The sequence below is a fragment of the Loxodonta africana genome, chromosome 25 (genome assembly GCF_030014295.1).
Source record: "Loxodonta africana isolate mLoxAfr1 chromosome 25, mLoxAfr1.hap2, whole genome shotgun sequence".
Classification (NCBI taxonomy): Eukaryota; Metazoa; Chordata; class Mammalia; order Proboscidea; family Elephantidae; genus Loxodonta; species Loxodonta africana.
This window is the reverse complement of record NC_087366.1, coordinates 26,383,876-26,409,934: the sequence shown is the minus strand read 5'-3', so window position 1 is coordinate 26,409,934 and position 26,059 is coordinate 26,383,876. Positions and strand designations below refer to the sequence as shown.

General features: G+C 42.3%; 1 protein-coding gene across 2 annotated transcripts in view; it reads right to left on the bottom strand.

Moving 5' to 3' along the window:
* Positions 1–765: 765 nt before the first annotated feature.
* ASTN1 (astrotactin 1) overlaps positions 766–26,059 on the bottom strand; it is a 388,929-nt gene continuing 363,635 nt past the window's right edge. For both annotated transcript variants that reach the window (XM_064276603.1, XM_003410879.4), the window contains exons 22-23: positions 8,704–8,887; positions 766–3,491 (exon numbers count right to left, since the gene is read on the bottom strand). In XM_064276603.1, coding sequence (XP_064132673.1) covers positions 3,254–3,491; positions 8,704–8,887 — 422 coding nt within the window. In that variant the 3' untranslated portion in view covers positions 766–3,253. The remainder of the gene's footprint in view (positions 3,492–8,703; positions 8,888–26,059) is intronic.

The window sequence follows — 26,059 nt, the reverse complement described above, 5'->3', positions numbered from 1 at the left end:
AATATCAAGAAGTATGGTTAACTAAAAATAATGAACAGACCAAACTCCACAGAAAATGATTGCACACTCAGTTAAAGGTCTAACGCTATTACTGTGGTTCATGTACATTCAAGAGGAAACACCAGAGGTCTCAATGGGGAGACCCGTAGCTGGGAGAGTGTTGGTGGATGTAAGTGACTCCCTTAAGATCTGTTTGGCAGCTTGGAAATCTGAGGTTTAATACTGGCTGAGCACCATCATCTCTTATATCAGCATGGGTTCTTCCAGGCAAGCTTTGGGAAATGTCAGGGAGTGACTGGGGTGTCTTCCAAGAGCAAAAACCCTCCGTTTAATTATACAACCATTCTGAGACTATCCCCTCCCTCATTCATACTGGCCCACTTTTTAACCTGAAAGTAAATGGGACCATGTCATAGGAGTTGTGTGTGTGTGAGTGTGTGCACACGTGCACATGTGTGCCTGCACACACAGATACAGTAAGGAGGGCACAAGGGGAAACTGAAGGAGGAAGAGAATCATGGGAACAGAGGGGACAAAAGAAAAAGGGTCATGGAAAGGAAAAGACAAAGAGGATGAAAAGGGGATGGAGGAACTTGCAAGAATGAAGAAGTAGATAGGAGAGAGGGAGATAGTATGCCTAAAATAAAAACAGGAGGAGAAAAAGAGGGATATCCCTGATGCCACTCCTTGCCCACCCTCCCTGGCCCACTGCTGGGGCAGCAGATATTGGCAGCCTCACCATCCTTCCACTCTGAGTCAGGACTTGAATAAAAGGATAGGAAAACGGTAACAGCAGCAAACTCATCCCTTGGCCCTGCCCAATTGGTTACCAATTGCCTATAGTATGGACATCTCTGTTAATGGTCAGGTCAAGGTGAAAAATGTGTCCCTCGAGGCATTTAATCTGAGGCCCCTGCATCGGCCAGGGGCTGGGCAGTTAAGTTTTCTACTTGCCTTGGCTCTGGAAGTAGAAGAATCTGTCAGGCAGGTGCAATTGAGTGTGTACAATAAATCTTTCAACTTTTCTGTGGAAAAAGGCAGAGACGGAAGTGAGCCCACCTGTATTTTCAGCCTAGGGCTGACATCTGTGTCAGGTTATCACATGTCATTCCCAATCCCCAGTTGGGAAGGCAAAGCCGGTGGTCCCAAAGGGTGCTCCAACTCCAGAAGGTAAAAGTGCGCTGTGGCTCCTCCTCCTTCCACCACACAGTGGGCACATCTCTACCATGGACACTTGGGGAAAGGTAAGGCTCTCTGGGCAGGCTCCCTGTAGAGCTTAGCTGGAGTGGCTGCCTGCCACAAGCAATGGTGTAAACAGTACTGAGGCTTGCAGTCGTTAAAATCCTGTGCTCTGGAGTCCAACAGCCTGAATTCATATCATAGCAAGTTGCATAACCTCTCTTTGCCTCAGTTTCCTCATCTCTCATATGGAGATGAGGCGAGTACTTCCCTTGGAGATTGTTATGAGAATTCAGTGTTCTGTAAAGTGCTTAGAGCAGTGCCTGGCACACAGTAAGCACTCACTCAATACATGTGATCTGTCATTATTACTATTTAAAAAAAAAATCAATATAGCTCAATGACTGGCCTTATAGATCCTGTATGTCCTTCCTGACTTTTCTCACGTACTTCCAAGAAGGAGCGCTAGTCAGAGGCAGGGATATTGGAGTGTGGGGACGGCAAACATCCTCCTTGCTGGTCTGGTCAACACGGGTCTGCAGTGTTCTTTCTGAAAGGAAGGTTTCCGGTAATACAACTGTACTCTAGGCAGAAACAACACCCTAGCCCTGAACTGTAGTGCCTCCCTATCCAGATTCTCATCTACTCCCAGCAACTAGGTGGGTGGTAACAATGGTGGACTCCTCCTGCTGATGGTCACTAAAGGGAAGGATTTGTAAAATTAACAACATAATTACGCAAATTTCACAAGGGGGGAAATGGACAGAAGTTGTGTGTGTGTGTGTGAGATCAGTAATAGCTATAGTTCACGAAAACACTGACATGGAGGTACTCAACCCCTCCTGGACCAGAGCAGACATCAACAGGCCTTATCTGTCAAAGGTAAGAGGCATGGGACTAAAGCGAATCCAGGTGCTTGGCTATATATTGGTGGTCTGGAGAAGTTCATCCAAAGGAGGCACAGGAGTTTTTTTTCTTTTTTTAAACAATTAGCTCCATGTCTTTCCAGAGTGCGGTCTCATAAAAAGTCTCCCAGGTAGACTGCTCTGCAGGTCCATCTGACAGGCGGCATTTTGCTCTCATTCAAATATCATCTTGTTCCAGGAAATTTGATGGGTGACATTTTATTGGCTTTCAAAGCTCATGTCATTATGAGGAGAGGGCAGAGATCTGCCAGAGGGAGATTTAATTTCAGTCCTGTCTTGAAAGATTAAAAAAAAAAAATTCCATGGAGTCAATTCTGATTCATGGCAGCCCAATGTGTATCAGAGTAGAACTATGCTCCACAGAGTTTTCAATGGCTGATTTTTTGGAAGTAGATTGCCAAGCCTTTCTTTCGAGGTACCTCTGAGTGGACCTGAACTGCCAACCTTTCTGTAAGCAGCCAAGTGCGTTAACTGTTTGCACCACCAGGGACTCCGTCTTGAGACATAGGAGAACCTAAAACCCTAGGAGGCCCATTGGTGCAAAAATGGAGGCTGGTTCACCTGTGAAGTATGGAGATGGCAATGGGAAGCCCTCCAAGAGAAACTGAGGCCTAGTCAGGGGTCACTTTCCCCAACCTTATTGTCTTTTCTGTGGTCTGGGCTTAGGCCCAGAGATGAGATGCTTCCTAAGGAATGCCTGAGTGTGTGGCCTGAGGAAGGTCACACAACTTTATGGCCTCATCTTGGTCCCCAATTTCAATGGACTCAGGAACTCAGTGAGTCTGGGGAGCACCAACCTGATATACCTTTCTTCGGAAGCAGAGTGCTCACTTGAGCATTTTGATGAGCCTCTTGGAAAAAGAAATGAACAAAAAAAAAAATCAACTGCAAAACTGCCCCTAAGTAACCCTCTAAAGAAAAATGATGCTGCATGAAGCCGCTGGCCGGCAGGTTGACTGATCATGCAGATGGAGAACGTCATACTGAAGAAGTCCCACAGGGAGCAAGGGTCACATTCTCACTGGTTGAGATGTTGCCTTTGAAGGTTTTAATGTTCCATTAAAAAATCTTAAAAATCTACAATCCAACCCAGGTGCCCCCTCTTCTCTCCTGCTTCACTTTGGCAGCCACTTGCTGGCATCACGGTGCTAGATGTCTTTGCTGTCCCCATAGTCGTTGTAGGGGATGCTCAGGGTCTGCTCCTCACATGTCTTCCTGAGGTCCCGGCTGAGCTCTGACCAGTCAAGTCCGTACGGCTTGATCTCGCTGTAACGGCAGCCCAGGTACTTGAGTGAGCTGCGCCTCAAGCTTATCTTGGGTTCCTGGAGAAGTCCGTTGCACCAACTGCTGAGATCCCCAAGCTGGGAAAGGATGAGGCCCGCTTTCCTATGGGTCAAATGTGGAGAGTACATATGTTAAAATGAAGGGAAGGCCTGGAAGGGTAAATAGCCACTATTAGTGTGAGACTTTGCAGTCCCTGGGTGCTACAAATGATTAACGTGCTTGCCGGCTAACCAAAAGCCTGGAGGTTCAAGTCCACCCAGAGGTACTTCAAAAGAAAGGCCTGGTGATCTCCTACTGAAAAACCAGTCATTGAAAACCTTATTGAGCACGTTTCTGCACTGACGCATGTGAGGTCACCATGAGTTGGAACTGACTCAATGGTAACTGGTTTTAATGTGAGACTTTAAAATTCAAGAGGGCAGTGCCCTACAACATAGTTCATAAAGAAAATATTCTACATCCCACTTCGGTGAGTAGCATCTGGGGTCTTAAAAGGTTGCAAGCGGCCATCTAAGACACATCTATTAGTCCCACCCCACGTGGAGCAAAGGAAAATGAAGAAAACCAAAGACACAAGGGAAATTTTAGCCCAAATAACTAAAGGATCATATGAATCAGAGATTCCACAAGCCTGAGCCCAGAAGAACTAGATGGTGCCCAGCTACCACCAATGACCACCCTGACAAGGATCACAACAAAGGGCCCTAGAGAGAGCAGGAGAAAAATGTAGACGAGAACTCAAATTCATGTAAAAAGACCAGACTCACTGGTCCGACAGAGACTGGAGGAACTCCCAAAACTATGGCCCCTGGACACTCTGCTAACCGAGAACTGAAACCATTCTCAAAGCCCACTTTTTGGACAAAGATTAGACGGGCCCATAAAACAAAAAATAATGCACATGAGGAATGCGCTTCTTTGTTCAATCAGATGTACGAGACCAAATGGGCAGCTCCTGTCCTACAGCAGGAGGAGAAGGCAGAAAGGGACAGGAACTGGATGAATGGACCCAGGGAACCCAGAGTGGAAAGGGGGAGCATTCTGTCACATCATGGGAATTGCAACCAATGTCACAAAACAATATGTGTATACACTTTTGAATGAGAAATTGAGCTGCGACCTTTCACCTAAGGCACAATTTAAAAAAAAGAGAGAGAGAGAGCAGTGCCCTGGCCTGTTTTGCTTACTGTTCTGTCTTTGGCACTTAAAACAGTGGGTTCTTCATAAGTACCTGGCAGGTGAATGAATGAATGAGTGAATGAATGAATGAGCTAATTAATAGGATGGATATGCAGGCATCAAACAGCAACAAAGAAACAAAATAAGGAAAAATAAAGAAGAGATGTGACTCATAAAACAACTCATATTTCAGTGGGAATTTATACCCACTTTAAATCACAGGCATTAGCAGTTTTTCACAATAAATCAAATCAGTTTTCTGTAAAGCCAGTTATTTTTCATCATTGAATGATGAATAATGTGTTTAACCGAATATTTCCCTTTTCAAGTCTATTTCTGAACTGGGTAGAAGTGGCAGACATATAGAAATGAAAAGGATATAAAATGTGACCTATTATGCCTTTATTGAGGTAATTATAGCATAGTCTAGGTGAAGACAAGAGTGCTCTCAGGTCACACAGACACAAGGCCACTGTGAGGGAAAATGCAGTCTCTCAGCTGCACCTATCACTTCACTAACCTTAAGGCGAGTTCACACCCCCTTCCTCTGCCAGCCTTGGAAAATCAGGAGGCCACTGCTTTTAAGCGTCAATCAGAAGAGATGGAAAAGGAGGCAATGAGAGAGCCCCTAAGGCATTGCAGGTCCCTGAGAGAGAAATAAGCAGAGGGGTGCAAGGTCACCCCCAATTCACACACACTGGAAAAGAGGCAACCCTCTGGGAATAGAGAGCATGAGAGATTCTGACATATACATAGCTTGAGTGAAGAGGCTCTTAGCAGGACCTCACTGGTGTATCACTCTTTCTGGTGCCCATGCCTCGTGTCACAGAGAGGGACCACCTGAAGGCCAGCTCTCAGACCTTAGTGGGTTTGACTCGAAACTTAAGATGCATGAAACAACAGCATCTCCTCAATCAGCTGCGTCCTTCAAAAACCTAAGAGACCCATGAAGGAAGCATCTATTTTTTTAACAAACTCATTTGAGGCTGCAAAACACTGTTCTGGAAAGCTCAGAGAGCAATACTCCTTACAGTATGTATCAATTGCTAAACTCACTTCTCAACCTAAGAACCATCTCTTTTCTAGTTTAATCAACAATTCCTTCCAGAAACTGAAAGTTTCTGCATCCCATTTAGAATGAGTTTTTAAGAACACTAACAACATTCATTTCGTTCTTCTTCTGTCCTGGCAAGGTCTGTCCCCAAGGGATGACTTCACTGCATTCCGAAGAGTGCGTGTTTAGGGAAGGGTGGGGATGATGGTGAAGGAAAGGTGTTGATCTTCAGCAGCAAAGTCCAGGGGCTAAGGGTGTGAAGTCACTGGGGGGGCATTCATTTTCTCCAACTTCAGTGGTGGGCCGGAGGAAATCAAACAAACACTCTGCCTGCCGACTAAATAGCATCTTATGTGGGTAATCTGTCGTCTCCCCATCAGCCTCTGCTTTTTGGCCAAGCAGGCTTCCAAAAGTCGTGATCAACATCAGTGGGAACTTTGGGAGCCCTTCTCCTTAATCTCTCCTATTGTACATCACCGGTTGTTTACAAATTCTTGAGGTGGGGGGAGTGAAGGAAAGAGGGGCAGCATCTGCATCCTCCTCCAGGGATGAATAAGGGACACATCCTAACCATCCTTTCAAGAGAATGGATTTAATTAGCCTATGTAGTCTTTGTTGCTGCTTTCGTTGCTCATTTTTTTAAAAATAATAATTAGAGTCTGCACTTAATCATCCCAGAGCCTGCAGCCTTCCTCTTTCTTCGAAACAGCGCAACAGATGTCATTCTCCAAGTATTTCAACCTTCAACTCAATCTGGAAGCCTCTATGAATTTTAATGGCATTGGATTTAACTGAACTGAGAGAATCCTTTCTGCTTCCTCACAGGAAATATGTACCCTGCAGGTCCTTTTATATTAACTCTCACAACTAATCACAAAGTGGATCTCAAGGCAGAGGGCTTTTACTTTCTCTCCTAGATTCTCTCTAAGAACCATGACACGTCTACATTTTTTTCACTAATATATACCCTTGAAGACCAGCGTTCATGTTGTTGTGTGCCACTGAGTCGACTCCAACTCACAGCGGCTCTATATGACAGGGTAGAGCTGCCCAGTAGGGTTTCCTAGGCTGTAATCTTTACAGGAGCAGATTGCCAGGTCTTTTATCCCATGGAGCCAATGGGTTTGAACCTTCAACCTCTTGGTTAGCAGCCAAGTGCTTAAATACTGTGCCACCAGGGCTCCTCTGAAGACCAGTCATACACATGAAAGACCTTGCTGGGATGAGAGTTTTGGGAGGAAAGTTTATGGTGAGCAGCAGGTCTTACTTTACATTAAGGGCCTCATTTCTTCCCCTGCTCATTTTCTTCATTAACTAATTTTCCTTCGGACTCTTCAGTCACAAGGGACAAGTCTTAAAATCAATCCAAATACCCTTGGAAATCAAGGATGAGTGCAATATTAGTACCATCCAAATGGTGACATTTATGTTTCCTGACAAAGAGCAATACATAAAAAAAATAATAATAATTACATCAGAGGGAGGCTGAAAGGGAAGGTGGGGAGTGAGAGAGAAGAGAGAAGAATGGAAGAGAGTGTGAAGGAGGGGAGATTGTTGGCGGGGGGGATGACAATAGGTGTGAGTAGTAATAAGATGGGGAGTAAACGGAACATTTCTTAATATGTATCTGTTTTCTAACCTAGCGTTTGCTTCTTATGAAAACTGAGACAAAACACATCATAATTTCCTATTTCTCTGTGTGTCCAGGTATGACATGCCATCTGTTCGTCCAGGGACTACCACCATTTATAAATATCAGGAAATAATTTATGAAATGTGGAAATATCTTGTCTGACCTTACATGTGAAATCATTTTATTTCAGGAGGTTAACCTTAAATCTTCTCCTTCCTTCAAAAGTAAGAAAATTGGGGGGGGGTGGGGTGGGGAGGTCCTGACCAAAGGTCTTCCCGGGAAGTTTATCACTGCAGGTAACAACAGGCACATGGAGGCTGAGTCTCCCTCCAGTTTAGTCAGAGATGATGGATGGATGGATGGTTGGATGGATGGGATGAATTCTGGGTGATACTTTCAGCTCTGTTGGCTGGAGTGCAAGAATTCTTTAAGTGCCAGAAGATTCTACAGTATCGATTTCTTTGTTTTCTTTTTCAATTCTCACAGCTGCTGCTCTATTGTTTTTGTTGTTGTTTACCTTCATGACCTCCTTAGTAATTTGGGGGCATATAGATGCCAATGTTCCATGTGAAAAATCTCTTCGTCATGTCTGTCTGAAAATTCCAATATTTCCAGAGAAGTCTGTTTTCTCAAAGCAACATACAGCCATTACGAATGGTGAAAAAGAAAGGTAATACCTCTACATCCGCTTCTCATTCCTCTCTTTCCGAGAACTTTATCAGGGCTGCAAAACCTAAAAACAGTGGGCACTGGGTATCAGGAAGTTGTAGCCTCAGGGCAGTGAGGGGGGATGGCAAACTCTGCCATTCTAACTTTGGGTGAGACAGAGTTCAAGGTAGGTAGTTAGCTACTCTATGTTGCCTTTCAATAGAATTTGATATAGCTTGATGTGTGTTTGTATAATGTGTATAAAATATGCAAAGTTCATATGCCATCAATATTTTTTGATAACCTCCCTAATGAAATTCCTAATTTTCTTCACAAGACAAAGTTTTTGGCTACTAGGGTTTTAGCATTTGAATGCTGTGTCAGCATGATAAAGAGTGGAAAAATAGGTCAAGAGCAAGGTTTTTTCCAAAATTTGGGAAATGCATTCATGACTTAACTACTTAAATACAGCTTACCCGGAAATAATCTGCACGAACTGAGCTATGTAAAAGCACAGGGCTTATTTCTTTTTGCCAAGCACCTAAGCTCACCCAGGACATCTGCAAATTCAGGTATGGATGCAGTATGATAGTGCAGGAGGCATCAAATTTCTTTAAAAGAGACAATGCAGTTTGTCAAGTAACCAGCTGTGCTCTATAGGGCTTTCATGGCTGTGACCTTTCAGAAGAAGATTGGCAGGCCTTTCTTCCAAGGTGCCTTTGGGAGGCTTCAAACTGCCAGCCTTTTGGGTCAGTGTTTAGCCATTTGTGCCACCCAGGAACTCCATGTTTGTTGATTACCTGGGGCCCAATTCATCCTCACACCGCCAGGTGAATTCTCCAAAACTCTCATAGTGCTGGTTATAGTGATAGAGGACTCGATGTAAGGTGGGGGAACCCAGATCCAGGAGGGTGTTGTAGGCAGTTTGTTGCTCCTTCCCACTGGTATAGCCATTGAAGAGATTGTAGATCTTATCTGCTATTTCTGAGGAGGAAAGAAAAGACAAATAAATAAATACACACACACACATATATACATATACATATACATATACATATACATATACATATACATATACACACAGATATATATGTATATGTGTGTACGTGAACGAATGTGCGTGTATGTGTGTCATGTTACCCATAGATACTGAACCTGAAACCTGGAGAAAGTGTTGTAAATAATTCAATTTACCTCTGAATCACTCGTCTTCAATTTTCTCTCATGTTATATGAAAGCCTTGGACAAGAATACCTCTAAGGTCAATTTCAATTATTATAGCCTGTTTCCTAAAAATACAGAGCCAGAGGCAAAAGCTCATATAGTAATCCCTTATTGGGCAGTGCAATCCCAGGGACGTGGGACTGAGGATAAAGGGAAATAAGGCAAAATAGAGGGAGGCTGAACATAACGGCCTGCATTATGGAGCTGCCAATTTTTTCTGACAAGCTGATAGCTACATTTTGCAAGAGAGGATTATCTCCAGCTCCTGTCCACTGTTGGTCCACGATTGCTCCCATTAGGCACTAGCTCCCATGCCGTTGTGGGCTGCATATGCGTGGGTACCGCCCGGTTCACACAAAGACAACAGGGAAGCTTTGGGCAGCTGGTGACAGACATTTGGCTTGGGGATGAGGTGAGTGCTTTCCGGCCATGCCTGAGCAGTATGAAGGACCACACACCTGTCAGCCTGGAGAGGCCATGGTGCCAGGGTGACCTGACCCCAGGACTGCAGGAACACAAAAGCCTTTGCTAGAACCACTCAGACCAGATAAGAAGGCAAGGGTGCAGATCTGGGGTGACACATAAACCGAATCCAGTACATTCTGCAGTTCATAATGGGTGATCTTTCAGTCTAATTTGTATCTCTGGTATTTCTGTCTCAAAGGCATTCATTGGTAAGAGTTAACCTGTTGTTGTTGTTGGGTGCGCTTGATTAAATTTTGACTCATAGTGATCCCTGGGGCAGAGTAGAAGGGTCCTGTATGGTTTTCTAAGCTGTAATCTTTATGGGCTCAGATCATCAGGACTTTCTCCCAAGGAGTCACTGAGTGGGTTTGAACTGTCAACTTTTCAGTTAGCAGCCTAGTGCTTAACCATTGTGCTGCCAGGGCTTCTTTCAGAATAAACTTAGAGACATGAAAAAGTGGCAATGACCTTGTGAAGTCTTGGAATTTTTTTTCCTGTGGAGCTCAGAGCACTTTATCATTAAACATTTTCTCATTAAACCTGTCAGAAGGATGTGTTTGTATTTCCCCCTAAATATCTGAGAATAAAAATCTGGAGAGACATGGTTTGTTTCAAACCCATTGTTAATTCTGGGGATGAAGAAACTGAGTCCATAGGTTCCCAAGCCCAAGCTTTACCCACCTGACCACCTCGTGGCTTAAAAGCAAAGCAACCTATTTCCTTGCCCCAATTCCAAGTGTATTCAGGGCAGCTGATAATGACAGAGCCATCACTGTAGTAGATTCTTGGGTTAAAATGAATAAATTTCTGTCCCTATCCTGCCCAGCCCACATGTGTCTGTCAGTTTGTCATACTGTGGGGGCTTGCATGTTGCTGTGATGCTGGAAGCTATGCCATCAGTATTTAGATACCAGCAGGGTCACCCATAGTGGACAGGTTTCAGCTGAGCTTCCAGACTAAGACAGACTAGGAAGAAGGACCCAGCAGTCTACTTCTGAAAAGCATTAGCCAGTGAAAACCTTAGGAATAGTAGCGGAACATTGTCTGATACAGTGCTGGAAGATGAGCCCCCCAGGTTGGAAGGCACTCAAAAGATGACCGGGGAAGAGCTGCCTCCTCAAAGTAGAGTCCACCTTAATGACGTGGCATGGTCAGCAGAAAAGAGGAAGACCCTCAACTCGGTGGATTGACACAGTGGCTGCAACAATGAGCTCAAGCATAACGACGATTGTGAGGATGGCTCAGGACTGGGCAGTGTTTCATTCTGTTGTGCATAGGGTCGCTATGAGTCAGAACCGACTCAACGGCACCTAACAACAATGACAACAACATACTGCCCAGACACTGCAATTATTTTCTTACTTTCCTATCTACTTGCTTAGGAGGACAGGTGCCAGATCTTATTTGCTTATATGTCCTGAGTGGCAGCACAATATAGATAAAAAAATTTTTAGCTAAATGAATGGAGCTCACAACTTTGGGAGCAATTGATGTCTGCTTTGGGGAAGGGCTTTTCAGTGCTCTCTGTTCATACCAGGTTACGCCAACCCTTTGACAACCAAACTCTTATAGCTGTCATCTGTAGCTGTGTTAAAAATAATGTTAGAATAAAAAGGATCATAATAGAATACCATCAAAAATTATACTCCAACAAATTTGAAAACCTAAAGGAAACGGACAAATTTCTACAAACACACTACCTACCTGTCTTAGTCATCTAGTGCTGCTATAACAGAAATACCACAAATGGAGGGCTTTAACAAAGAGAAATTTATTTTCTTTCAGTCTAGTAGGCTAGAAGTCCAAATTCAGGGCGTCAGCTCCAGGGGAAGGCTTTCTCTCTCTGCAGGCTCTGGAGGAAGGTCCTTGTCATTAATCCTCCCCTGGACTGGAGTTTCTCTGTGCATGAACCCCAGGTTCAAAGGACATACTCTGCTCCTGGCACTGCTTTCTTGGTGGTATGCAGGCCACACCCCAGAGAAACTCCCTTTACATTTGATCAGAGATGTGACCTTAGTAAGGGTGTTACAATTCCACCCTAATCCTCTTTAATATAAAATTACAATCACAAAATGGAGGACAACGACACAATACTGGGAATCATGGTCTAGCCAAGTTGACATATATTTTTTAGGGAAACAATTCAATCCATGACACTACCCAAACTAACACAAAGTGAGATAGAAAATCTGCACAGACCCATAACAAAAGAACAGATTGAAGTAATTAAAAAAAAAAAAAAAAATCCTAACAACAACAAAAAATCCCTGGCCTGGGTGGTTTCACTGAAGAATTCTACTAAACATCCAGAGAAGAGCTCCCACCAGTACTACTCTATTTCAGAGCATAGAAAAGGAAAGAATACTCCCAAATTCATTCTATGAAGCCAGCATAACCTGGATACCATAGCCAGGCAAAGACACCACAAAAAAAGAAAATCACAAACCAATATTTCTCGTGAATATAGATGCAAAAATTCTCAACAATATACTAGCCAATAGAATTCAGCATCATATCAAAAAAATAATACACCATGACCAAGTGGGATTCATGCCAGGTATCTAAGGATGGTTCAACATTAGAAAATCAATCAACATAATCCACCACTTAAATAGAGCAAAAAAAAAAAGAATCACATGATCATCTCAATCAACACAGAAAGGCATTCTATGAAGTCCAACACCCATTCCTGATAAAAAATCTCAATAAAATAGCAATAGAAGGGAAACTCCTCAACATAATAAAAGGCATCTATACAAAACCAACAGCCAACATCATTTTCAAAGGAGAGATGCTGAAAGCATTCCCCCTGAGAACGAGAACAAGGTAAGGATGCCCTTTATCACCACTCCTGTTTAACATTGTGCTGGAAGTCCTAGCTAAAGCAATCAGCAAGAAAAATAAATGACATCCAAATTGGAAAAACAAGTAAAACTACCCCTTTTAGCAGATGATACATAGGATCTTATATAGAGAGAACCTCAAAGATTCCACAAGAAAACCACTGGAACTAATAGATTCAGAAGAGTGGCAGGATATAAGATCAACATACAAAAATCAGTTGGATTCCTATACACCAACAAAAAGAACTTGAAAAGAAAATCAGGAAAACAAAACCATTTATAATAGCCCCTAAAAGATAAAATACTTAGGAATAAATCTAACTAGGAATGTAAAAGACTGGTACAAAGAAAACTACAAAACACTATTTTAAGAAACCAAAAGAGATCTACATAAATGGAAAAACATACCATGCTCACGGAGAGGAAGACTCAACATTGTGAAAATGTCAGTCCTACCCAAAGTGATCGAATGCAATCCCAATCCAAATACCAACAGCATTCTTCATCAACATGGAAAAACTAATCACAAACTTTATAAGAAAAGAGGCTCCGCATAAGCAAAGCATTATTGAAGGAAAAGAACAAAGTAGGAGGTTCTGACCTCAGAACCTACTACACAGCCACAGTAGTCAAAACAGCCTGGTACTGGTACAATGACAGGCACATAAACCAATGAAACAGAAATGAGAACCCAGGTGTAAATCCATCCACCTGTGGTTAGCTGAGCCTTGAGAAAGGACAGAAGGCCATTGAATGGGGAAAAGACAGTCTTTTTAACAAACGGTGCTTGCAAAACTTGATGTCCATCTGTAAGAAAAAAAATGAAAAAGGACCCATACACAAAACCTACTTAAAATGGATCAAAGACCTAAATATAAAACCTAAAACAATAAAGATCACAGAAGAAAAATTAGGGATGACAAAAGGGGCTGTAACACATGGCATAAATTGAATACAACCCATAACTAACAAGCCACAAACACCAAAAGATAAACTAGATAACTGGGAGCTCCTGAAAATTAAGCACTTATGCTCATCAAAAGACTTCACCAAAAGAGTAAAAGGAGAACCTACAGATGGGAAAAAAATTTTCCCTACAACATATTCCACAAGGGTCTGATCTCTAAAATCTAATGAATACTTCAACGTCTCCATTATGGATTGAATTGTATCCCCCCAAAATATGTGTCAACTTGGCTAGGCTACGATTCCCAGTATTTAGTGATTGTCCACCATTTTGTCATCTGATATGATTTTCCTATGTATTGTAAACTCTACCTCTATGATGTTAAAACCCCTACGTGTCCGTCAGTTTGTCATATTGCGGGGGCTTGCATGTTGCTGTGATGCTGGAAGCTATGCCACCAGTATTCAAATACCAGCAGGGTCACCCATGGTGGACAGGTTTCTAGCTGAGCTTCCAGACTAAGACAGACTAGGAAGAAGGACCCGGCAGTTTACTTCTGAAAAGCATCACCCAGTGAAAACCTTATGAACAGCAGCGGAACATTGTCTGATATAGTGCTAGAAGATAAGCCCCCCAGGTTGGAAGGCGCTCAAAAGATGACTGCCTCCTCAAAGTGGAGTCCACCTTAATGATGTGGATGGTGTCAAGGTTTCTGAACCTTCATTTGCTGATGTGGCACGACTCAAAATGAGAGGAAACAGCTGCATACATCCATTAATAATTAAACATGGAATGTATAAAGTATGAATCTAGGAAAATTGGAAGTCATCAAAAATGAAATGGAATGCATAAACATTGATATCCTAGGCATTAGCGAGCTGAAATGGACTGGTATCGGCTATTTTGAACTGGACCATCAAATGGTCTACTATGCCAGGAATGACAACTTGAAGAGACATGGCATTGCCTTCATCTTCAAAAAGAACATCTCAAGATCTATCCTGAATTACAAAACTGTCAGTGATAGGATAATATCCATACACCTACAAGGAAGGCCAGTTAATATATTATTCAAATTTACCCACCAACCACTAAGGCCACAGATAAAGAAATTAAAGATTTTTACCAACTTCTCCAGTCTGAAATTGATCGAACAAGCAATCAGGATGCATTGATAATTCCTGGTGATTGGAATGCAAAAGTTGGAAACAAAGAAGGATAGGTAGTTGGAAAATATGGTCTTGGTGATAGAAACAATGCCAGAGACTGCATGACAGAATTTTGTAAGACCAACAGCTTCTTCATTGCAAATACCGTTTTTCACCAACATAAACAGCGACTATACACATGTACCTCACCAGATGGAATACACAGGAATCAAATTGACCACATCTGTGGAAAGAGACGAAGAAAAAGCTCAATATCATCAGTCAGAACAAGGCCAGGGCCAATTGTGGAAAAGATCATCAATTGCTCACATGCAAGTTGAAGTTGAAACTGAAGAAAATTAGAACAAGTTGAAGAGAGCCAAAGTACAACCTTGAATATATTCCACCTGAATTTAGAGACCATCTCAAGAATAGATTTGACACGTTGAACACTAATGACTGAAGACCAGATGAGTTGTGGAATGACATCAAGGACATCATACATGAAGAAAGCAAAAGGTCTTTAAAAAGACAGGAGAAAAAGAAAAGGCCTAAGTGGATGTCAGAAGAGACTCTGAAACTTGCTCTTGAATGTTGAGTAGCTAAAGCAAAAGGAAGAAATGATGAAGTAAAAGAACTGAACAGAATATTTCAAAGGGCAGCTCAAGAAGACAAAGTATTACAATGACATGTGCAAAGAGCTGGAGATAGAAAAACAAAGGGAAGAACACACTCAGCATTTCTCAAGCTGAATGAACTAAAGAAAAAATTTAAGCCTTGAGTTGCAATAGTGAAGGATTCTATGGGGAAAATATTAAACAACACAGAAAGCATCAAAAGAAGATGGAAGGAATACACAGTCATTATTCCAAAAAGAACTGGTCGAAGTTCAGCCTTTTCAAGAGGTGGCATATGATCAAGACCCCACGGTACTGAAGGAAGAAGTCCAAGTTGCACTGAAGGCATTAGTGAAAAACAAGCCTCCAGGAACTGATGGAATATCAACTGAGATGCTTCAACAAACAGATGCAGCGCTGGAAGTGCTCACTCGTCTGTGCCAAGAAATACGGAAGACAGCTACCTGGCCAACCAAATGGAAGAGATCCATATTTATGCCTTCTCCCAAGAAAGGTGATTTAACTAAATGCAGAAATTATGGAACAATATCATTAATATCACATGCAAGCAAAATTTTGCTGAAGATCATTCAAAAGTGGCTGCAGAAATATATTGACAGGGAGCTGCCAAAAATTCAGGCCCATTCAGAAGACGACATGGAACCAGGAATATCATTGCTGATGTTAGATGGATCCTGGCTGAAAGCAGAGAATACCAGAAGGATGTTTACCTGTGTTTTATTGACTGTACAAAGGCATTTGACTGTGTGGATCATAATAAATTATGGATAACATTGCGAAGAATGGGAATTCCAGAACACTTAATTGTGCTCATGAGGAACCTGTACATAGATCAAGAGGCAGTTGTTCAGACAGAACAAGGGGATACTGAGTTTAAAGTCAGGAAAAGTGTGTGTCAGCATTGTATCCTTTCACCATACCTATTTAATCTGTATGGTGAGCAAATAATCCAAGAAACTGGACTATATGAAGAAGAATGGGGCATTAGGATTGGAGGAAGACTCATTAACAACCTGCGTTATGCAGATGACATAACCTTGCTTGCTGAAAGTGAAGAGGACTTGAAGCACTTACTGATAAAGATCAAAGACCACAGCCTTCAGTATGGATTGCACCTCAACATAAAGAAAACAAAAATCCTCACAACTGGACCAATGAGCAACATCAGGATAAACGGAGAAAAGATTGAAGTTGTCAAGGATTTCATTTTACTTGGATCCACAATCAACACTCATGGAAGTAGCAGTCAAGAAATCAAAAGACACATTGCATTGGGCAAATCTGCTGCAAAAGACTTCTTTAAAGCATTGAAAAGCAAAGAAGTCACCTTGAAGACTAAGGTGTGCCTGCGCCAAGCCATGGTATTTTCAATCGCATCATATGCATAGGAAAGCTGGACAATGAATAAAGAAGACCGAAGAATTCACACCTTTGAATCGTGGTGTTGATGAAGAGTATTGAATATACCATGGACTGCCAAAAGAAGGAAGAAACCTGTCTTGGAAGAAATACAACCAGAATGCTCCTTAGAAGCAAGGATGGCGAGGCTGCGTCTTACATACTTTGGACATGTTGTCGAGAGGGATTAGTCCCCGGAAAAGGACATCATGCTTGGTAAAGTGCAGGGTCAACAGAAAAGAGGAAGACTTTCAATGAGATGGACTGACACAGTGGCTGCATCAACAGACTCAAGCATAACAACGATTGTGAGCACGGCGCTGGACCGGGCAGTGTTTCGTTCTTTGGTACGCAGGGTCACTCAGAGTCTGAACCGACTTGACAGCACCTAACAACAACAACAACATGATGTTAATGGACAGGATTAGAGGCAGTTTTCTTAATGAGGCAGGACTCAATCTACAAGATTATTTTGCATTTTAAGTCAATCTCTTTTGAGATATAATGGGCAACACCTGCTCAAAAGCAAAGACAAGAAGGCAGGAAGGGACATGAAACCATTAGGCCTCCCATACTTGACAGGCGGAAAGGGAAAGGAGGAAAGTGCTGACACATTGCGGGGATTCCAACCAATGTTACAAAACAATTTGTGTATAAATTTCTGAAGGAGAGAAAAAAAATCTCAGCTTATAAATCCATTTAGATCTTCAGGTTGTTAAAATTCCCTTTCTGAGATCAAGAGTTAAAGAGGACAGTGATTTAAAAATAGTTATTGTATCCCTAGTTATTTATTAAAGGCCCATGGGATGTCAAGAACTTTACATATGTGGGTTCCAGTTATCACAACATTACTGCAAGATGGGAATGAATGTCCCTGTTTTAGGAAAGAGGACATTCAGAGAGTCCAGGTGACCTAGGTCACCTGGCAGATTAGGCCAGAGTCAAGATTTAAAATGTCTATATGCCACTACTATTTTGCACCAATGCTCCAGGGTTGGTGAAGTTTAACCAATTTAAGACCAGGAGGCAGGGTTTTAAGGGTGGCAAACCTGGGGTGACTATCTCTAGTAGAAAACATTGATCTATTTGGTTGAACCATATATATCAAGTAGAAGGAGTCCTATTAGGTTGGCAAGAGTTCATCATTTCTGGAGTTGAAATATGAGGACGCAGAGGGGCTAATCCAAGAACTGTGTTGTGACTCATGGGAGACAGGGAGTACTTGCTGAGAGAATGACAGAAAAAAAAAAAAAAAACCCATTCCCATTGAGACATTTCAACTCATAGTGGCCCTATAGGACAAAATGGAACTGCCCCATAAGTTTCCAGGGAGCAGCTGGTAGATTCAAACTGCTGACCTTTTGGGTAGCAGCCAAGCTCTTAACCACTGTGCCACCAGGGCCATTGAGTCAATTCTGACTCATAGCTACCCCATAGGGTTTCCAAGGCTGTAAATCTCCACAGAAGCAGACTGCCACATCTTTCTCGCTTGGAGCTGCTAGTGGTTTCAAATTGCCGACATTTTGGTTAGCAGTCAATTGCTTTAACCACTGTGCCATCAGGGCTCCTTTTTCTAATTTCTGGTTGTGGAAAATAACAGTCCCAGGCCCATGCCCTGGTTGTGACAGTCTCCACTGAGGAACAGTGATGGCTGAGAAGGTGTCTTTTGACTTATTTACCATTCTCATATCACAAGAGTAATGTACAATTAGAAGAGACTGATGCTTCCTATCATCAGCAGCATATGTGCCTGAGACCAGGTGGGATAGACCCAAGTAATCAAGATAATCTAACCCCTAGGTGTGCTTACGAGCCTACATCAGTAAACGGGGTGCTGTATTCAGCAAGATCTGCATGCCAGGCTCCTAGAGCATGGGCCTTTCTGACTCTTCCCTTCTCCACTGAGAGGATCTAGAGATACAGTAAAACCTGTGAACACCGGAACCTGTGTAAGGCAAAACCCCCTAGAGAAGGAAAACTCAAATATTTTCCACTAAAACGAGGAATAGGAAAGCAGTAAAACTGCACCCCGCCAAAGGCAGATAAACCTAAGAGACCAAGAAAAACAAGGCAGTCTCGTTGAGTGCCTCCTCTCACAGGTTTCACTGTATTATTTCATTAGCCTTCACTGCATCTCAAGAACCTGCTAACTCAAAGAATGGAAAAGAATATAAGATATTTTTAGTTCTCATTTTACCCATCTTTCAGTTTCAAAGAAGTTCTGCGTTATCCAAGATAGAAATCTGTCTTCCCTGTCTTTAAGGCGCATGATGTTCAGGAGTAAGTAAAATAATGGTGAAAAAGATGTCAAGAAGCCTGTATCCATAGTCTCATCACAAAAAAGGAAAACTGAATTATCAGAAGGGAACCGACATCTCTCAGGCAGCAGAATACATTAGGAGTGCTGGAATTGAGACCCTCAGCCTCAAGGATAGGGTTAAGAACAAACAGAGCTGACCCGCACCACAAAAGCTGTGTGTCCTCGGACCAGAGTTGCTTAATCTCTTTGGGTTTTAGTTTTCTTGTCTGTTCAATGATTTTCAAGATTTTTGTGAGAATAAGAGTGATATTAAATGTAAAACCTTTCTTTAGGGCAGTAACAGGACATAGTAAGCGTACATATATTCATTCATTCAGTAAAATTTTTTTGTGTGTTTTTACCGTATATATGGAGTCCCTGTGTGGCACAAAGGGTTAAGCACCTGGCTACAAACTGAAAGGTTGGCAGCTTGAATCCACCCAGAGGCACCTGGAAGAAAGGCCTTGATGATCTACTTCTGAAAGATCACAGCCATTGAAAGCCCTATGGATCCCAGTCTACCCTACACACATGGAGTTGCCAGGAGTCAGAATCGACTTGATGGCAACTGTTTTTTTTTTAACCACATATACAACAATTATTCAATTTGAACAAAATCCTCCCACTCATGGTGCTTACAGTTTAGTGGGGGGAGATAGTTAAACAATAAACATAATAAATAAGTAAAATATATAGTGTGTTAGAAAGTGGTTTAGAAAAATAAAACAAGAGAAGGAAGATTGGGGGCACTGGGGTGAGGGGCATTGTGGCTTTAATTAGGGTGGTCATTGTATGTCTCATTGAAAAGGTGACATTGGAGCCAAGACTTGAAGGAGGGGAGGGAATGTGCTATGGGGATATCTGGGAGGAAGAACTCGTCAAGGGGAGGAAATGCCAGCTCAAAGGCTCTCAAGCTGGAGACAGCCAGCATATTTGAAAACAGCAAGGAGGCCAGGGTGGCTGGAATAAGATAAGCGAGGGGGACAGTAGGACAAGTGCTGGTAATATATTTTTATTATTACATGTTCTCTACTAACCCAAAAAACCAAACCCATTGTCGTTGAGTTGATTTCAACTCATAGCAACCCTATAGAAAAAAAAAAAGGGCAGAGTAGAAATGCCCTATAGGGTTTCTGAGGAGTGCGTGGTGGATTCAAACTGCCGACCTTGTGGTTAGCAGCCTGAACTCCTAATCGTTAAGCCACCAGGGCCCCTGTTCTCTACTAGATCATGCTTTTCCCAATGCTATGAGACAGAGAGACAGAGACAGAGAGACAAGGAGAGAGGGAGACAGAGAGAGGAAGAGACTGAAACAAGGAGTCCAAGGCACTGGGAAAAATAGTCTAATTTAAATGAGAGAAGTGATTCCAGGGGCAAAATTGAGCCTTCCCATCCCCAATGGACAGCTATTTTTATTTATTTTTTTACTGTGAAATAAGAATCCTGGGAAGCATCTATACCTTTCATCAATGGTTTCCTTAGCTGTCATAACAAAAGTCCCCTAAACAGAGGTCCTGACACATTACTTTCGTTATTCCCCAAGAGCTACCTGCAATCTCGGTCTGTCCAACACTGAAGTAACTGACTATAGAATTCCATATGAAAACTTGAAGACAACAAATCCTACCTGACCTTAAAATGGCAAGGTCCCTTTCTCCCGACCCCCAACCCAGTCTGTCTTGTCCCTTTTACCCTCTTTCTGTGCTTTTTTACCATGATGCCCTGTGTTTCCTCCACTCCACGGGTTTCAAAATTGAGTGTGCATCAGAATCACCTGGAAGTCTTGTTAAAACACAGGTTGCTGACTCCACCCTCAGGGTTTCTAATTCAGCAGGTCTAGGGTAGAACCTGAGAATTTGCATTTGTAACAAGTTCCCAGATGATGTTGATGCTGATGATGAGAACCACAGTATTTGAGAATCATCGTTCTATACTAACACATCCTCTCAAAACTTCCCTGTCTTCCTCTGAAATCAGCATTATTACATGGCAAACAACTTCCCTTCCACTCTTGACCTTGGCACACACTGTTGCTTCCCTCTGTATCCCTCCGTTAGCTGAAACCTGCCTGAGCCCTTTTCTAGTATGGAGGGATCCTTCTCACACACCCCAGAAAACAGTGGTCTCACAGTCTCCCATGGCCACTTGCAAGCAATTACTCCTCTGTCTTCAGGTAGAAAGTCTTCCACTTTCAAAACTCATGGTTGCCACCTGCCTCTCCTAATTTCCACATAATCTCCTCCTGACCATTCTTCTGCATCCATGGAAGAATTTGGTATCTGGTTCATAGTTATCTTCTCCACCTCATTTCTTATCATCACTCACCAAGTGAAAGACCTCTTTAAATCTGCAGGCCACGCCACCAAAAGCCAATCATTGTACCCAAGAATTGCCCCACCTTTGAAAAGGTAAATCTTAATATCATATACCCTGAAGACAACCTCCTTTCACAGCTCCTGTACTTCTTACTGCTATTATACCTGTTCTTCAATCTTATGGGAACTCAAGTTCTTTGGCTCTTCTGTCTCTCCTGGCATCATCCCTGCATTTATTTCCTTCCCTACCTAACTGAATCCACATGGCCCTTTGCTAGCACTGTCAACTAGCTTGCTCCCTTTTCTGCCTTTTCTCTTTCTTCACCTAGGCTGCTGAGGTCTGGAGGGAAACAATCACAAGGTGTTGTCCCAGATGATTCTTCTCTTGTTCCCTCAGCATTCTGTATATACCCTCTAAAGCATTTTTCACAATATACGATAAGACTGATAGGACTCTTCTTTCTCTCACGGTCCACTGGTCTACATTTAATCAATTAGCAAATTATTTTGGTTCTACCATCAAACTATGTTCAGGATTGGATCATTTTTCACCACCTCTACCACTATTATCAAGGGCAGTGGTGGTTCAGTGGTAGAATTCTCCCTTTCTATGCTAGAGACACAGGTTCAATTCCCAGCCAATGCTCCTCAAGTACACCTACCACTTAACTGCCCGTGGGGACTTTGCTTGCATGTTGCTATGATACTGAACAGGTTTCAGTGGAGCTTCCAGACTAAGATGGACTAGAAGGAAAGGCCTGGTGATCTACTTTTTGAAAATCAGCCAGTGAAAACCCTGATGGTAAGAATCACTATCATCTTAGTCTAACACAACATCAGCTCTCTTCTGTATTACCATAGACTTCTAATTGGTCTCCCCACTTCCACCTTTGATCCCCTATTATGAATCCATTCTCAACACAGCAATCAGTATGACCCTGTAAAACATTGCCTGACCAAGTCACTCTTCTGCTCAAAGTCCTCCAGAGCTTTCCATCCCAATCCCAGGCAGAGGCCAGCTCCTTACCCTGGTCCCATTACCTTTCAGAGCTCCTCTCTTGGGACTCTCCCTCTCACCATTCCACTCCAGCACACTCCTTTCTCTTCTTCAAGCATGTCAAGAATCTTTGTTCTGCTGCCTCTCTTTCTGGGGTGATCTTCCCCCAGATAACTGTGTGACTTCCTCATTCACCTTCTTCCCAAACCACTCTAGTTAAAATTCCACCCACTGCACTTCCTATCCCATTTTCCTGCTTATTTGTCTCCACAACATTTATCTCCACCTGGAATATTATGTATTTTACTATTTTTTATTGTCTGTCATCTGTACTGAAATACAAACTCCATGAGGCAGGGATTTTTGCCCCTAATGGCTAGAAAAGGTATTTAGAAAAGTAGGGTTGCTGAGTTGAAATTGACTGACAGCAATGGGTGTTTGGTTCTGGTAATATTTATGGGATGAATGAATAAATTCATAAAATCAGATTATAAAATCCTTGAAGACAGATTCTGAGTCTAATTATTTTTGTTTGTTTAGCACCTAAATCAGGGTTCAACAAATGGCTGTGGAATGAGCAAATGAACGACTGGATAAGCGTTTATGTTTGACATCAAGGAAAGGAGAACGGGTATTTGGGGGAGTATTGTAGTATTTACTAAGTGAAGTAAAGCTTAGTACAGCTTCACAAAGAACCCTTAGAATAAAAAACAAACAAACAAAGAAAACTCACTGCTGTTGAGTCGATTCCGAGTCATAGTGACCGTATTGGACAGAAATAGAACTGCCCCATAGCATTTTCAACGCTGTAAATCTTTATGGAAGCAGACTGCCACATCTTTCTCCCAAGCATCGGCTGATGGGTTGGAACTGCCAACTTTTTGGTTAGCAGCTGAGCACTTTAACCTCTGCACCACAAAGTCTCCTTGGAGGGTAAGCAAGAAGCTTGTCCCTACTAGGGGAAGGCTGGCTTCAGTAAAACATTGGTACAAACTTACATGCACAGCAGCTTTACTGCCATGAAGTGATAAAATTCTTCATGAAAAGTATCCAGCTTAAGAAAAATGCTCATAGAAAGAATGGAGTCTGACTTCTTGATAGATAATTAGGAGTTGAAGTCATGCTTTGGGTCACCTGAAAGGTAATTCCCATTTGTTATTAGAGTTAAATTCAGATCCAAGTGAGCTATATTTACGATCACCACCTGGGTTTGAAGGAAGCAAAGCATATGTTTTTTTGCTAGAACTGTATTAATTTGCAAGGATACCCTCAATTAGTCTAACTCATTAATCTCCACATGTGCCCTGTCCAGGACTTCTTCCTGGCTGAAGGATAGCAGGACTTGGGAATATTAGTTCATTTTGACAGCACTAAATTGCCTCCTGCTCTCAGCTGGTCTGCTGGGATTTCAGGCATGCAGGGAACACAAGCAGGCAGGAGCACATCTTGACACACTCTGTGGGACTGGAGTTGAACCAAAGGAGCCCAGCAGAGAAAACAGTTCCATAGTCTCTTCTGGGCAGCCTTCCCTAGGTTGGCCACTCTTCATTCCAGAGCTGCTTTCTATCCATCCATTCCTGCAGGTAGCATCATGCTGTATCCCTCCTACCTGCTAATCACCTCCCTGATGGCCCACCAGCCTACTGTCTTCTTAGCAAGCAGCTCCAAGGTGCTTACTGCTGCCTGCAACGATGTCAGCAAACTTGCCAAAAGAGAAATAGCTGAAACACCTTCTCATCACCTGTTCCTCTCTGACTTGGAGTAAGAAATCAACAGATGATAAAACAGGGTGTCATAGATCCTTTCCAGACAGTCTCTCATCTGAGAGTTTTCAACCCCAGACTTTGCTTTCACCATCAAGAGACTGCAGAGACCTTCAAAAGTCATCCAGTCCACAGAAGGAGATCCAGGAATCAGTGAAGGAAATTGACGGCAAGTCTAATTGCATTCATGAACTACTGTCTCCTTCGCCATGAGATCAGAATAAATGAACGGTGCCCAACTACCAGCTTTGATTTCTCAATGTTTTGATCAAGGACCCAATAGATGGATCCTGACCAAAAGGAGGAAAAATGGGGAACAGAGTTTCAAATTCTCATGGAAACTGGACTTACTAGATCCATTGAGCCTGGAGGAACTCCAGAATTTATTGCTTCGAAACAATTTTTTTAACCTTGAACTGATACTATGCCATGAAGTCATTTTAAAACTAAACAACAGTTTAGTTCAATTAATAAAGAATCCTGTCCAGAGGCAGGATGAGAAGGCAGAAAGGGACAGGCGCTGGTTGGATGGACACAGGAAACCTGGGGTGGAAAGGGGGAACGTGCTGTCACATTGTGGGGACTGCAACTAGTGTCACATGACAATATGTGTATAAAATTTTATATGAGAGATTAACTCAAGCTGAAAACTTTCACCTAAAGTAAGTAAATAAATAAATAAATAAGAATGTTCGCCTTAGCACTGTGCTCTTTTAAAGAATCGTCTATATGAGACCAAATTGAAAATAGTAACTCTAAAACACAAATGAGAACTTTAAGGGGGCAGAGAGCCTAAGTTACAGGTGATGAAACAATATGGGTGACGGTAAAAAAAAAAAAAAAAAAAAAAAAAATTTTTTTTTTTAAATGAGAAGGGACACCACGTGACATACGTACCCTTTGTCATTGAACTACACATGTAAAAACTGTTGAGTGGGTATATGTTTTGTTGTGTATATTTTTACCAAAAAAAAAAAAAAAGTCATCCAGTCCCTGTCCTTCAAACCAGGCAGCACTCACTGCAGAGAGGGACAAGTCTGTCCTATACTCAAAGGTCTCCATCCTGCTATCATATTCTAGTACGCCCTCATACTCCTGAAAGAAAAATGCTTTTAGTGTCTAATTTGGATTCTCTTTTGTAATGTAGGCCTTTTCTTCTTCATCTTTAGAAGGTTTTTGGTCTTTTACAAATAACTCTTCTAGTATCTGACGGTAACGCTGTAGGTGGAATAGGAATAAGGGTTAGATAATCAGTCTGAGTGCGGGCTCTGTTGGACGTGACACCACTCAGCTTCCTCACTCTACTCTGAATCTCAGTCTCCACATCTATAGAATGAAGGCAACATTTCATTCATTCTGTAAATATTTATTAAGTTCCTGTTAGAGGGCAGACTCTATGCTTGGTTAACAATAATAATAGCAGCTAACATTTATTGAGGAAACCCTGGTGACATAGTGGTTAAGAGCTATCTATGGCTGCTAACCAAAAGGTCAGCAGTTCGAACCCACTAGGTGCTCCTTGGAAACCCTATAGGGCAGTTCTATTCTGTCCTATAAGGTCTCTATGAGTAGGAATTGACTCAAGGGAACTTTTAGCATGTGGCAAGCACTTTTTAGAAAGTATTTTAAATGAATTAACTAATTTAATTCTCGCTAAAACCTTCTCATCTAGGGTGCTGTTAAACACCGCCCTCTTTTTTACAAATGAGTAAACTGATGCATGAGGTTAAGTAACCTCAAGCAGTTAGGTGGTGGAGCAGAAATTTGAACCTGGGCAATCTGGTTCCAGAGTCTAATTTCTTCCTTAACCATCTGGTCAGCATACTGCCTTCCAGGTGTTAGGGACACAACAGTGGGCAAAAAGAGACCAGGACACTGTTCTTATGGAGCTTCCTGTCTAGTAAGGTGGACGGATATTGAGCACATGATTATAACAACTGATAGATGTTTGGGAGGAACAGCTGCTAACCAACAGGCTGGTGGTTCAAACCCACCGAGCAGCTCCATGGAAGAAAAGGCCTGGCATAAGTGTTATAGCCAAAAAAACCCAATGGAGCAGTTCTACTCTGGAACGCCTTTAGAGTCACCATGAGCCAATATATGCAAAGGTCTTGCAGTGGAAATGGAAATGACAGGTAGGAGAAACAGGCAGTAAGGCT